This window comes from Ambystoma mexicanum, chromosome 8 (genome assembly GCF_040938575.1).
Source record: "Ambystoma mexicanum isolate Mex_15411 chromosome 8, UKY_AmexF1_1, whole genome shotgun sequence".
Classification (NCBI taxonomy): domain Eukaryota; kingdom Metazoa; phylum Chordata; class Amphibia; order Caudata; family Ambystomatidae; genus Ambystoma; species Ambystoma mexicanum.
This window is the reverse complement of record NC_090929.1, coordinates 542323419-542339282: the sequence shown is the minus strand read 5'-3', so window position 1 is coordinate 542339282 and position 15864 is coordinate 542323419. Positions and strand designations below refer to the sequence as shown.

General features: G+C 46.5%; 1 protein-coding gene across 1 annotated transcript in view; it reads left to right on the top strand.

Moving 5' to 3' along the window:
• Positions 1–15864, top strand: part of CEP104 (centrosomal protein 104) — an 846942-nt gene that overhangs the window by 400300 nt on the left and 430778 nt on the right. Inside the window, exon 11 of the mRNA XM_069610252.1 lies at positions 15295–15462. Coding sequence (XP_069466353.1) covers positions 15295–15462 — 168 coding nt within the window. The remainder of the gene's footprint in view (positions 1–15294; positions 15463–15864) is intronic.

Below are 15864 nucleotides of genomic sequence, written 5' to 3'. Positions count from 1 at the left end.
CTCCGCATGGAGATGGTCCTGTAGAAGTACAGCCCAGGTTTTCCATGACTGAGTTGCACTCAGTGTATCTCACCTTGGCTGCCCGAACCTTTGGTACAGCCCCAACGGTGGTGAAAAACTGCCACACCCATGACTCACTCTGGGTACTGGAGACCGGCCCTTCCGCTACCTCGTCTTCCTCTTAATCCTCATCTCTAGCGCCGCGCCTGTTCCTCTGTCCAGGCGGTGGTGGTGGTGGTGGTGGTGGTGGTGGCGATGGCATGGCATGGCATGGCATGGCAATAGCAGTTGCTATTGATGCAGGATTGCAGGTAATCTCCACAGCAGGTGTGTCCTGGTGCTCTCTCCTGGATAGCCAGATTGAGTGAGAATGAGGAAAAGTAATGGGTTTGCCCCTTAAGAGGAACTGTCTGCAGACTGTCTTGCTGTCCGCAGACTACTGAGTCGCAAATAGGCCTTGAAAAGTTGTAAAACGTTGCCAGACCAACCAAGAATAGGTCTAGGAGCTCTGGAAGGGTGGACTTTCAACTTGAAATACTCTAGATTGGTGGAAAATCCAGTTTTTAACTGTTCGCAGAGCATGGATACTGTTCGCGGTCAGGCCTTCACGCCGCATGGCTGTAGTCACATTATGACATCCGAGCTCGTCCGCGGCAATGACTGCCGTCAGTGGACACCAGTCAGGCGGGAAAAGCATGGTGCATGCGCATAAGTGTCCATAGGACAGGGGCGCTGTCCGCAGACTAATTAAAAGTGCGTCATGGGAAAACTGATATGTCCGTACAGCGCGCATGTCTGGACGCACCTCCTTTTGAGTGCGGACACCCCGGACAGTCACCGGGGTCCGCGGACTATTAATTGGCCTTTTAAAAAAAAAAAAGATATATATGGCAGAGCAATACACATGTTATGTATCGTATAAAACATACATTTATTTAAGAAGCGGGTGGAGTATTGGAGTGGGAAACATAAATGTGAGAATTAGGATTTTCTGTACAATAATAATCGGGGGAGGAAGGGAGTGAGGTTTCATCAAAGCACCATTTAAATTTTGCCAATTTAATGGGGATGACTGCTGGTTGCAAGGGGGTCAGGTGCAAGAAGGGCAGTGATAATAAACATTTTTTATTGCATCATTTTTGACATCATTTAAAAGTTCCTTAAAGGCATTACTGATTTCATCAAATTTTGCAGACAACATTATGATTTCATTATGGTCATTTGGGAATAGGGATTCTCTTTCCGCATAATTAAATTGGGGTGTTCGTTCTTCGTGAAAACTGTCACGGAATTCCCCCCTTCCCACCTGAGATCGCTCTGTGCAGGATTTCTTGGAGGAAGTCTTCTTGCGCACGGATCGGGTTTTGTACAAGCCCGCGCAAGTCTCCTCTGACTCCAGCGTGCATTCAGCGTTCCAGGATACTCGGATGCTCAGGATGTCCAGGAAGCGAGGAAGTGTACACGAAGGAGGTACACTAAATACGGGAAACAAGGTAACAGATGAGGGAGGAATAAATTGGGAAATTAGAGGGTCCGGGAACCAAGGACAGGAGAAAAGTTCAGTGAACTACAGAGCACACGTCTAGTCACTACCAGCGAAAGCGTTGAGACGCGCGGGCCGTGGGGGCGTGGTATATTTGTAGAATGTGCTACGTCCGACGTGGAAGCTGGTGCAAGGCATACCACGTTAGACGGCCATGTTGGGAGTATCAAAGAGTGCAAGCCCCGTTGTGACAAGGACCAGGAAGTCCAAAAGGAGCGCGTTCTCTGGATCATGACAAAACTATGTACTATAAGCATTTTTTATTTTTATTTCGGTGAGTTATGTACAAATTACATTATTTATATTAAAAGATGTATTGTATACCATTAGAGATGTCATCATAACTTATTTCTTCTTTTGGGAAGGTTTCTTCCAACCACCCAAGTGTTTGCCATTTCTGCGAAAATAAAAAAATCATGCTTTTTGCTTATAAGAAATGTTTATATAATAAATAGTAATAATACAGAAATAAATGCAGTGTACTTATTATTTAGTAAGAGCTTGTACTTGTACGTTCCATCCCCTTTCCTCCATAATATATGGGCGGCCCTCGCGAGGGACGGGAGACGCCACCTTTTTCAGAAGAAAAAATCTTCTTCCCCTTTAAATTTAGAGGCGCGCAGGGGCGTGACCCTGGGAGCATGTGCTCGCCTGACTCCGCCCACCGGTGCCACTCCTCAGTCCCCTTTTCCGTGTCAACAGGAATGGGTCAAATTCAACAGTGCTCCTGGGTTTGGCTTCGGCCATGTAATTCCACGCGCAATACTTGTGTCTTTTTGTCTTTTTATCATTCAGGTATTCGGTCCTTAGGCATCACGCTCTTCCCCGGCACATGCCGGCTTCTAAAGGGTTCAGCAGGTGTCCATCCAGCGATGGGCTCTTTCCAACTTCAGACCCGCACACCCTCTGCCTACGTTGCCTTGGCCCTGACCACGGCTGGCAAGCTAGTACCGCTTGCGATGCACCTTCCTCTTGGTGTCTGAAGACAGACTAGCAAGGTGGAGGGAGCTCTTCCAGAGATCTCCTCCTGAGGACCCGGAAGGACATTCACAATCACAGAACCAGGCCCAAGGTAGGGCCACTCTTCTCCAGCGCACCCCTCAAGGGAGACTCCTTCCAAGGACTCGCCCGCACGGGAGGAACTGCTGAGGTTCTCATACTGGCACAAGTACTGAGGCTAAGTCAGCTATCGGCCCATAGGCCGAGGGGTCAGTGGATCCTCACAGTGACAGTGTTGAGGGACCAGAAGGTTTTTACCTGGTCTTCACCCGAGGGTCCACACCCTAGTACTGGCAACATGTCCGAGTGGGCACCTATACGCAGTACTACCGGCAGATCCGCCGAGCACGAACACCTACCAGGTCTCGGCCTGAAATACCGGGATTACTCCCGAGGGGCAGTGCCCTAGTACCGGCACACGTACCGACTCTAGTCTAGCTACTGGCCTCGTGGCCTGGGGTCTATGGATCCTTACGGTGTCAGTGCTGAGGGACCGCAAGGTTCTTTTACCGGGTTTACTCCCGAGGGGCAACGCCCTAGTACCTGCATCATGTCCAAGGTGGCGCCTTCACGCAGCACTACCGCCAGCTCTGCTGAGGGCAATAAGCCTTCCAGATCACGGTCTGAGGTGCGGGATAGGCCTTTTGTTCCAACACCGAACGTCTTGAACAAGGCTGGTTCCAGCGAGCCAGGCACCACGACTTCGGCAAAAGGCACGCAGCTCTTCAAAATGGCCACCACGCCAGACAAGATGACGCTCTTCCGATACCCCCTCTTGCGGAGCGGGTGGAGTAAAGATTCACAATGTATGACTGGTGTCAGCCAGGTGCGTGGCCTACAGTTTATCCATCAGCCGAGAGGACTTTGTACTCGCTAGATGTGGCTAGAGCGCTGAAGTTCTACGTGGACTGCACGAAGAGCCTGTGGAAGACATCACAGCTGTTTGTGAACTTTGGACCTGTGAATCAAGGGAAGGCCCTCTCGAAGGCTTCCATTTCCAGATGGCTCTCTGGCTGCATTATGCACTGTCGCCGGTTGGCAAACCAACCCTTGCCCGGCCGTCCGAGAGCCCATTCGACCAGAGCAATCGCTGCTACCACAGCGTTCCTGTCTGGTGTGCCCCTACTGGACATCTGCAGGGCTGCTACGTTCAGGTCGACGCACACCTTCACAAGATTCTACTGCGTCGACCGGGATTCCAGGGAGGAGTCCAGAGTCGGCCAGGCAGTGCTGCGCAACCTGTTCGCCTGAAGATGGGCCTGGTTAGGAGGTAAGAGATGCTTAATGTTGAGTTGATGAAATGCTTAATGTTGAGCCTTGCCACCTCCCCTGGTTGTGCATGTGTGTACTGCTATGTATTCTTGTATTCATGAGCATGTGAATCCATGCCAGACCCCATGCTGAAGAAGGAACAAGTTACTTACCTGTAACTGTTGTTCCCCAGCATGGGTCTGGCATGGATTCACATGCAAACCCTCCGTGGCTCTATTCTTGGTCCTACTGCCACTTTACGTGCTACCAAATCTGAAGGTGGCTGCCAGAGGACGGGCTTAGCTAGAGGGCAGTCATTGGCTGGGAGCAGTATGACCCAGAGACCAGTGATTGGTTATTAGGAGAAAGACAGTTTAACGAAACTGAAACTGATTTTTTTCTTTATCGAGGATTTCCAGCATGACGACGGGGAATATTCATGAGCATGTGAATCCATGCCAGACCCATGCTGGAGAACAACAGTTACAGGTAAGTAACTTGTTCCATCCCCCTCCTCCGCAACAGCCTCAGAGTGAAAAAAGGCATGACACGCCCCTTCGGGTCCACGTGTCTCTGGGGTGGATAGGAGGGAGGCTTGCCTTTCACGTGCAATTTTGGTGCCAGAATTATTCGGACACCTGGATCCTCTCTGTACTCTCCACAGGGTCCCGCCTACCGGTACCTTCCTCCCTCCTCCCCTTCTCTCCCCCAGATTGGGACAGCAATTCTGCTGGCGGAGATTTGGTCGCTCGCTGAGAGCTAGGCTGAGGAAGAAGTCCCAACTTCCCAGCGAGGCTTGGTCTTTTATTCCAGAATTTTTGCCATACAGAAGAACCACCAGACTGGCCAGAGTTTTTTTTGGACCTTTCCATCCTTAATCTCTCCCTCCCTCTGCAAAAAATTCAAGATGGTTACGCCAGCTCTTATTGTGGAAACACTGGACAGGGGAAGACTGTATGTGCTCCCTGGATCTGAAGGACACATACCAACATGTCCCGATTTGGCAGCCGCATCGTTCCTTACTGCGCTTCAGGATCATGGGCTTCAATTTCCAATGCAAGATGCTTCGGCCTCAACTCAGCTCCCAGGGTATTTACCAGGGTGATGAATGCAGTGGCAGCCCTCCTCAGGGCCCAGGGCCACCACGTCTACCCATACCTGGACGACTGGCTCGTCCGGGCCACCTTTCCGGAAGCGGTTCAGCATACTGCCTCCACACTGATGAATACACTCCACAACCTGGGGTTCACTATATATCTCAAGAAGTGTCAGATTCATGCCCCTGACCGCCTCAAGCATAACTGCCCCCCATCAACAGTGGGACTACAGTCCTTAAAAGTGGCCTCAAGGGCCTTGAAACACCGTAGAAAGAACACTTGGAGTCAGTCCTGGCGCCTCTGGCGCCACGCTCATTATCAGGAATAGAGCAAGTATCAGTCATGGGTCTAAACCCAACATGGAGACCTGTAGCACAGTTCTGTTCCTAGAACTGAACTATGCAGACCAGTGTTTTGGGTGTGGTCGGGGCCTTCATGTGTGACTGGCTATATAAGCCACGCCCAAAATGGAAAACACTGCTTCGGGTTATTCTGCACTCCAGCAGCGTAACACTCAACGTGTCCAGCTCCTTCTTACCTGCTTATCTCCGGCCCGATCCTGAAGCCCTCGATGTTGACGGAGAGCTCTACGCTTATCAATCCAAGGTGAGAAATAACCCCAGGGGAAAGGGGATTCGGGATCAGACGGAGGTGAGAGTTTCACCACCAAGGACCCAAACCTAATTGCACCATTCTCCTGTCATAGGTGCTTCCCCCCACCAGGCAAATAACGAAGCAGAGAAAGCCAGAGATCGCGCACAGACACCCCATCCAGCATCGTGTGGCACCCACGTGGATACCAGGTGGCGTAACAAAAAGTCTCAGCTGCAGCCCACGCAGAGCCTGACCTTCTTGGGCCTCATCTGGAACACAAGCTCTGTGAAAGTCTTTCACTCGGAGGACAAGATTGCGGACATCAAGAGAGCTACAGCTCACTTCCTCTACAGGCCTGTGACCTCGGCCTGGTGGTATTAACACCTACTGGGGCTTATGGCAGCGGTCCTTTTGGCCGTGCCCCACACAAGACTCAGGAGGCAGAGATTACAGCTGCACTTCGCAGCCTCAGGGAATCAGGAGAAGGGCTCCCAAGAGGAGCCAGTCAACATTCTGCCCTTTCTCCTCTTGGACCTCCACTGGGGATCTGCAGACTTCAACCTGAGGCAGGGAAAGCCCTTTCGGCAGCCTGCCCTTCAGGTTACAGGTACTATGGACTTGAAGGCCATAGGGTTGGCTCTCAAGGCCTTTTTCCCTCTTATCAAGGGCAAGACAGTTCTTATCCAGACAGACAACTCCACCAGCAAGTACTATATCAACAAGCAGGGAGGCATCAGATCCCCTCCGCTGTGCAACCTAGCAGTCAGCATGTGGGGAGGGGCTCTGGAGAACGACATTTACCTCATGCCTGTCCACCTCTCGGGGGAATCCAACCTGGAAGCGGACAGGCTCAGCAGACTGGGGGCAGACAATTAAGAGTGGCAATTGAACAACTTTGTACTAAGGGAGATCTTCCTCGGGTGGGTGCATCCCCAGGTCAACAGGAAATTCCAACAGTTCACCTCCTGGCAGGGGCAGGGCTCTAGCTCCCTGGGTGATGCATTCCAGATGCAATGGAATGCCATGACGGCATATGCCTTCCCGCCCACACCCCTAGTCCACAGGGTGATCTGTAAGATAAAGGAATCCTCAGCATCATTTTGATAGCTCCATTTTGGCCGGCCAGACCGTGGTTCTCCGGGATCCTCAGCCTTCGGACTGACCACCCATTCACCTACTGCTGGGTCCAGCTCCTCTCCTGGCCCAGCAGGGGGGCAGGGTACTACACTCTGCTCCTCACAAGCTAGCCGTCGAAGCGTGGCTCCTGAGCAGGTCACGTCGAAACACTTAAGCCTATCTCAGGCGAACCTAGAGATCATCCAGGGCGCTAGAAGCAAGGCTACTAGGAGCCAATATAAGAGTAAATGGTCAAGCGACATCTGGCAGGCCTCCACAGGCTTTAGTTAGCGAGATCCAGGCTCTGGTGGCATCAGAACCCTACACCACTTTTCACAGGGACAAGGTCGTCCTGCGGATGCACCTTGCTTTCCCACCCAAGGCGACCTCCTCCTTCTATCTCAACGAGGAAATAGCGGACGCCTTGTTTGTCACTTTCGGTGTGTCAAGGCCCGGTTATCCAAGGCCTCAATAGCAAGGGGGTGATTGCGGCCATCAAGGAGGCCTATGCGAGGCGGCACAAACCAGTACCAGCTTACTTACATGCCCATGCGGTCAGGGCCAAGGCCACGCCCATCGCGGTCCAATTGCATGTGCCGTGGCAGGTCATCAGCAGGGCGTCTTCCTGGGCCACCCCTTCGGCATTCTGTAAACACTACTGTTTGGACGCTGCCTCTAGGTCAGATGCAGCATTCGGGCAGGCGGTTCTAAGAAACCTGTGTTCTTAAGGAGGGGCTCCTCTCCACCCTGGGGCTACATTCAGCTGTAATCTCCCATACAGTATGGAGGAAAGGGGACAGGACGTAAGAGTAATTAAGTTACTCTCCGTAGTGACTAACGTACTCTTAGTCCATAGTCCCCTTTCCTCCATACGTCCCACCATCCTCTCCCCTAAAAATACTGGTGTCATTAGGCAATACCTATCATTGTCGATGAGTCAATGGGGACTGAGGAGTGATGCTGGTGGGCGGAGTCAGGCGAGCGCATTCTCCCAGGGCCGCAACCCCACGCACCTCTAAATATAAAGGGTAAGAATATTTTTTCAGGTGAAAAAGGTTCTGTCTCCCGTCACTTGCAAGGGACGCCCCTACAGTATGGAGGAAAGGGGACTGTGGACTAACAGTAGGTTAGTTACTACAGTGAGTAACTGTTAATGTCTTCAATTAGCACCTGGTGTATGTAAGGGTTCCATGTAATAATGTCCCCTCAAAAATATCCCCATGCAAAGAAATCGCGAAAAAATGGCTGTTTTTTATGGGGACATTATTACATGGAACATGCGGGGGGAACCCATGGAACCCCCAAGCCCTTTTTTATTTTTCATGGGGAGCAGGGGACAACCCCGCAACCCCCGCCTGCCCCTGTCCCTATATATATGGTCACCTATATAATGTTGCCACAACGTTTTCCCGGCAACATTATATATACGGCGACCATATCTATAGGGACATTATTACCTGATACCGTATGTGAGCCTGTATGCATAGTTGTACTGAGGTGATAATAGGAGGTGTACAGTTATGGTTTGTGGTTGGTGCATTCCATTATGTTGTGTGCTACTTGAAAAAAAAATGTGTGCATTTTCAAATTATGTCTTTGTACAAAAAGGTAGATTTGGGTGTAGTAAATGTGTGTAATGTTGTTTTATGTATATGTCTTTCTTGGTTGAAGGGTAGAGCATGTTTTGTTCTCCCCTGTGCTTCTGGGCTTTGTAAACGCTACCTGATGTCCCTGGACATTCGTATTAGCTGATACATTGGGGGTAAGTATAATATAAGGAACTTGTAGCAAATTAAGGGTGCACTGGTAAAAACCTATGAAATTCAATGAAAAAACTTTGTTAAAGGGACGTTATGGTTACAAGTAAAACCGAAAACTCCCAGAAATGTGCCAGTTATTGTAAGCTAAGTAACAATAACTCAGGCCACAATCGTGCAGTGCTAAAACTAACACCAGGACATCAAGGATGACATCACAAATGTAATTGATGACATCACTGATGACATCACACATGAAATTATTTTTTATGAAAAGTTGCTGCAAGGGGTTGTATTTATAATGTTGGTAACACAATGTTTGGGGTGATCAGGAGACCTATCATGAACTACTTAATGTATTAATTACAGTGTTACATTTCATTTTTAAGTTGTATCACGCAAAAGCTCATTCTAATAACAATTTTGGGATTTATATAGCTCCTCATACTAGTTTTTTGCAGTTTCCAAGCACCATATTTATAAGGTCACCATTATTACCCACTCATGGTGCTCAATTAATTGACCTCGGGAGAATGAAGGGCTGAGTCCGCCCATCCGAACCCTTGTCTTGCTGCATCATCCTGTTTCCAAAGAGTGCTTTCTGTTTTAGTGATCTTCCCAGCTAATGTTATAATCTTTTATTCTCTAGAGATCGCCCCATGTTGAAGTTTCCCACCTTTCAGCTCCCCACTTACTGAAGCTGTTAACTATTCCCTTCTTTCTTAAATGGTTTGCAAGCAATGTACGCTATGTGATAAGGCTGCCCTGCCCTTTAACAGTCTAGTTTATGCACCCCTAATGATGTACAGTGCTTTGTTGTTTTGCCGAAGCTAGATTCATGCTCAGTAAATACTCAAATTAATATACAAATACATATTTATAAATAATATAAAGGACACTGTTTTCTATCCATTGGGGATTGGAGATCAAATAATAGCTCACTGATGTTAAAAAAAAAAAGTAACTTTTAGCTAACATTTATAAAATGGCCCTTGAAAGAATGCTTGTCACAATAAAATACGAGAGTCAACAAATGATAAGACAAGTGTTTCAGTATGCAGTCGCTGGTTGTGGTTTTGGTTGTGGAGCATTCATCATGTGACTGAAAGTGTATTTCTTTAATATAGATGACTTGCCCCCAGCACTTTATGGAAAGAAACTATGATCAACACTGAGTGAGAAATATTTTCATTTGAAAGATTATTTGTTAGTAACATTTGAGTTTAGTATACCAGTGAATGCATGTATTATTTTCTAATTGAAAGTAATGAAAACATTTTTTGAAGTTAATTTTGGAATCCTAAAACTCTAATTGAGTTGAGGGTCTGTGCCTCTTTAAACCTAGCTCTGACAGACCTACATTTTACAAAGAAGTGCACCAATCACAGGCTTGCTTCTCCCTTTCTGGTTTGTATAGGGATATGTAGTCTGTGTGCTTTACCTTTTTAGAAAATAAACAATGTAATCAAATATAAAAGATTTTAACTAAAGTTATAAGCCCAAAAAGGTCAATCCATTAGTGCAACGCTGAAAAAAGCAGTATAAGCCATAAAGTTGAAAAAACAGCAATGCCCTGTTTTCCACCAATCCCCCATAGACTATAAAACGCTATGAAACTATATATAAAAAGGAACTCTATAAAGATTAAGAGCAACCCTAGTATCTGTTAGGACAGTTTTTCTGAAGTCCAAGCAAAACCATTCTACTGAGACAGTAGAACATTCCACTCTTAGTATAAGGTTTTACCACCTGAGTATTATATGGTAGTGTAGACAGAGCAGCCAGTGACACTCAGTTAAGGAATTGCGTAGTAAACCAACCTGCAAGTATACTTTTCTTCTGAATAGTGGAACACTCATTCAAAGAACAGTAGAAACCTATAACCACGTAATGTACAATTACATTTGCTTTTCAGCTCAGTGGAACACAGACTAAGGTAAGCAAGAACTCTTTGCACTAATTTAGGATTGCACCAGGCAGACCAAGGTCAGCTACACCTACAGAACACATTTTAAGAATTCTAGGCAGGTAAAACTTAATGTTGTACTGTACTATTACAGTTGTTTTTCAGGTCAGTTTGACACAGAGTAAGGTACGCAATAACTTACAAAATTATTTTAGGATGGCCCAAGGCAGACCAAGGTAAGTAAACCCATATACTTATTAAAGGAGCTATCAGCAACTTGAAAGTAGGTATAAACCTAAGACTGTTTTAGCATCTATATAAAACAGACCAGGGAAAGCAAAACCCAATGGTACACTTTAAGAATGACTCAATGTTATTCCAGGTAGCTATACCCAAAGGCAGACTTTGTTTAGACAGGCTATACAGCAGGTCAGGGGAAGCAAGACCCAGTTGTTGAACTTGCACGCTAATATTCTGGAAGAAATAGTTACGTGAAGCCAACAGCATTACTTTTGGGAAGAGGCACAACCAATTCACAGGTGAATAAAATAACCTTGCATATACTTTTCAGAATGGCACAGCACACGTTCAAGATAAGTAAGAACTTGTGTAACTGTCAGTTTCATTTACCAACCGACTCATTTACTAGTAAGTACACTTTTAAACACTTGTTTTCTTTTCTAGGCAACAGGCCCAATCCTTAGAAAGTATTTCCATTATTCTTGGAGCATGAGTGTTCTCATTGGCAGAAGGGGAGAGGGAGGGCGCACTAGGTGTCTAGTATCCAACAGACAGTTCAGGGACTCTAGCAAAAGTCAGAGTTCCTAAGGAAGATTCTTCAAACAGGTAAGTATTACACTTCAACAGGTTGAAAGGTTCCAGCGACTGACACCCAAAGAGGATTCCAGCAGTGGGCCTGGGTGAACTGGATGAGGGGACTCCAATCACAACACCCCAAAGGTACACAGGAGTCATAAAGGCTTAAGATTGGTAAATACCCCAGCCAACACAGTACCTCAGCACAGAAGAAGAGTTGTAGCGTGGGAGACTTCAGGATCTGCAGCCAAAAACCTGGTTGAAGGATTCCTTTGTCATGAAGATGGAAGACCGGACTTTGGAAGGGATTTTGCAGCAAGTATCAGTGGGCAGTTTCTTCATGGCTGGATGCAGCTCTGTGTTTTTGGTGCCCTATTCAGGAGCCAGAAGAAGACACAATATCACTGATTGGATTTGCGTCGCTAATTTGGTCCAGCACTCTGGTGAGGGTACCTCAAAGACTGGAATCGCATTTCTGGAAGTCCAGCAGGATGCCACCAAAGTTTCAGCTCGATTCAGAATTCAGAAGACTGTGCACCACACAATGGCTCGAGGTCCCAGGGTGTTAGGGTATTGCAGCCCTGCAAGGTCATAGCACGATATGGGATGGCTCAAAATGCTGGTCTTCTTCAGTCCATTGGATATCACCAGACTCTAGGTCGGCGGCAGCGTTTTTGGAGTTCCCAGGTCGCTTGGAAGGAAGGGTAACAGCAGGCTCCAGTTACACAGCAGGCTCTCCGGTCGCTAAAAATCATTATCAGCTGAGGTTTCTTCATCTTCCTCTTCTGATTCAGTTCCAGTGATCGACTACCTCTTCAGCTTCCAGGATTCGACTTTTATGCAGAGTTAGGCAAGATTATATGCAGTACCCTTTGGGTGCACTACAACAACCCTGACCTCTTGGCAATAGGAACCCAACCTTTGGTATATTTCTTTACTACACAGGTTGGTAGTGTGGTCGAGTAGCCAGAGGGGTCAATGTGAGAGCTGTAAGGGAGTTGCACAGAGATTCACAGTGACAAGTATTCAAATAAACTCGTACACACAAGGTTTCTTAATTAAACAATTATTAATTTATTTAACCGTCAGTTACAATAAGCCTTCTTCAGAAGGGAGCAATATAAAGCAACACACAAATACACTTCAAAAATAAACACTCTTAGTTTTCTTTAATCAGCAAATACCCATTTGGGATGGCATACAGACACTTTCTAAACCCTAAGGTGACTTCAATAGTTAGGGTGCTGTCGACATTAATATATCACTGTTGCATTTAGAATATTCTTGAGAGGAGTGTCAAAGAAAAAAGGGTTCAAAATAAAACAAGTATTCACACAATTATTCTTAACCAGGTAAGCACGTTCAATAACCTCCCCTCCCCCAATCCCCCAATGGAAAGTGGGTTAACCGTTTCCTGGAAGGAAGGCAAAACACATAAGCAGAGGGGAGAAGAGTCATTCTGGGAGCCAGGCCAGCAAATGTTAAGTTGGCAAAAGTCAATGTGAGCTGAAGTACTTCTTGCAGGTAAGTAAAAGTCTTGCACAGTGTTTTAGAAAACTTTGTAGCAAAATTAGAATCAAATGTAGGGTCACAAGCTGTTAGGCCTGTGAGTAGTAGGAGATGCAAGCAACTCTACAAGAGCAACCAAGACAAGTCTCAACTGAGATTAAGCAAGGTGGCAGAACAAGAGGTAAGTTCTCTTAGACTGTATAGTACCTTTAGGTTGAAGGAAAGTGCAGCAGATGGCTTCTGTTCCTGTGCAGCTCTGCAGATCCTAGTGTTCCTGTGCCTCAGTCGTGGGGACAGTAGGGAGGACATCTGGGGACTCCTGCACTGCAATGCGATGGTCACCGACTACAACCGGCAATCTTCAAACAAGTGGCACTTCAGTGTTTCAGCTCCTCGCTTCTACCGCAAATAGCACCACCGCGGTTCCTGGCTGTCGAGATTGACTGTCCTTGCATCTGGGGTCCTGCACTTTGTTGAGGGGGCTCAGGCTTGGTCAGTCCAGATTCCTGCGAGTTCGGAGGACCTTCCAGGAGCTCTAGGCCAGCTTAAAAGCAACGCACATGATCTGGTGTTCCTTTCCCTGGCTATTAAGTTCCAGCAGTGACTGCAGTGGAAATTCAACCAGCTTTGAGAGGATGTCCAGGTGGCTTACTTTGGAGTTGTCGTCCTTGCAGGGCTTCTCTTTCGATACAAATTCGGAGCTTCAGCACTGCAGCAGGGCTTCACTGGGCAAACCAATGGTCCAGGAGTTGCAGCAGGCGTCTATTTCAAGTTCTTCTAAGGATTCCTTCGTCCAGAGGTCGACTCTGCCTTCCAAGCCTGGGTCCAGGGCTGGGAGCTTGCAAGGAACCCAGCCAATCAAACAGACGTGCAACATTCAAACCTGGGGGTTGGCAGTCCTTCCAGGACAGCCAGCCTCCCTGTTCGAACTGGATTCTCGCAGGCAGTCTGGAAAACAAAGGGCTGCAAAGGTTTGTACTCCTCCCTCACTTCCTGCTTCACAGACACTCTGGAGCCTGGGTGGGCTTGACCGAGGTCTCCCGCCGAAGATATAAATCACACAAAGGCCTTTTCCCACTCTGGAGGGCAGAGGAAGAGCCAAGAAGGGATAAGAAGTGTGAAAATGGCAACAACAAAATGGAAGACAGGGTTGTTTTGGTAAAATGAGCACCCATGTGTAGCTTTACCACAGCTGTGCAAAACAGCCTGTGGTAAAGGTGCACCGAATTTGTAGAAAGATTCACTGCCACTATCCATTTAAGGTAAGCTTGTCCCTGTAACAGAATTGTTTCAGTGCTAGTGAGAAAGGGGATACATTGTATTTCCCCAGCACTCCACATAAGGTGGGGTTTGCTGGTTTCACCCAACACAATGTAGAAGGGATACAAATATCCTTTCTACCCTTGGGAACTGTAGTTCTCAGAAGGTTAGCCAGAGAAAGTAAAAGGGGAGCCCAAAGGGCAACCCTGTTTCAGTAAAAAGGGATCTACCAAATGTTGTCAAAGAGAATAAAATTAAAAGGACACTATTGAGAGTCTTAAAAATGACACCCATAAAAAGAGTAAAAGGATCTGCGAGTGTGGGAAAAGGTTCCCACTCACTGAGGTATAGGGAAAATAATCAACCAGTCCAGCAAAAAGTTCTGGGGTTCTCACAAGTGAGGTTGATTTAGCTCTAAAGTAAAAATCGTACATAACGGTATCCATCTTATCCTTCCCTCACACCAAAGAGCAACAGATAAACTCTTGAAACCAGTCGAGAGTCAATGAACAAGTTGAGAATGTGATTTGTCGATTTTCTATCTCTACTATTGCATTGACCTTTATCCCATCTTTGAGCACTGTCTTGTGTTGATAAAGCTATGAATAAAATGGCGATGCCCAATAAGATAATGACAATTATCTCACATAGAGCTAGAAATGCAAGCTTTTCAGCTAATTTGAATAACCACAGTGCATTGTGTTGTAGCTTTCAACTGGAGGTCAACGTCCAGGGATGGTTATTAGCTGGTGCTGTGACATGTGTGACTTATTAACTAAAATAACACTTTTTGCTGTTGACCTTAAAGTTGGCTCGTTTAACTGAACCATTGCAAATCTCGTCTAAAACAAAGGGTAAATGTAAGTAAAAGTAGAACTGCATGTAAATATTTCAACAAGGAGTTTTTATTAGTGAATATTATCAAAATAAATGCTCCTGAGGATATTCATTAGTTGCCTAGCCAAAATGGAACTGCTCAGTTGTCCACTTTCTATCTGTACTTTTAGCACTGATCACGTCACTGGACTCATTACGAAATGTGTCATAAAATATGTACAGTACCACCCAGAGATAAATGGAGGAGTTTTGAGGGTTACACTTTCTGCATTTCAAACTGATGGCACATGTATATGACCATTTATAGATTTGAGGTGAAAGTAAAGTGCGCCTAGTGAATGGAAGAGTGCAAAGTTCAGATCCCAATGTGATGTATGTGGTTGTATATAGCGTCTATGGGCCACTAATAAGGTACATGGCTTAGCACAAGAGGTGGTCTTTGAGAATGAAATTCAAGATGTTGAAAGGGTTTCTAGAGGTGTTTGCCAGTAACTGAAAGCTTTGCGCTTATGCCTTCACGTGGTCTTCGAGTTGGGACACAATCCTTTGAGGCTGGGAGAAAAGGCAGGGTGGCATTAAAACGATGATTCTCATTTTCACCCTGTTTAGGTTGCAGGAGCCTACTCTAAAACATGGTCTTACCGAGAAGATGCCTTGCTTGCTGTATATCGGAAGCTGAATGAGATGCCAAATGGAACACCAAAGGATGATTTAAAAAGTATGCTCAGGGCTGCAATCTTCCTTGTGCGAAGGGCCATCAAAGACAAAGTGTCCTCGGTGAGTTGGAACTTGCTGTAAAAATTAATGTTACTCCAGTCTCGCATCTGGTTGGGCAGAGGAGAGCCAATAATTCGTAATCTGTCTTTCCAATATTGTTCTTCTTTTACAGTTGCAGTATCTGAGTATTTAATTAAACTACAACTTATTCAGAAACCCCTTCACTCCTATGCATGGCATTTCCTAGCCTTAGACCATACCGCAGCAAATGTCCAAGATTTTAAAAGCCTATACACCGAATCTTTGTAACTAGACAGTAGGTTGCATCTGCCACACAAGGCTTTATTCCACCTGCCCAAGTGGCTTCTCTCTGTTCAGTCCACTTTTCCTCCACCAGTGGGTGGGACTTAAATGTGCTTTTTATATGAGGCTCATAAGGATTTGCATCCATGGAATCTAGGG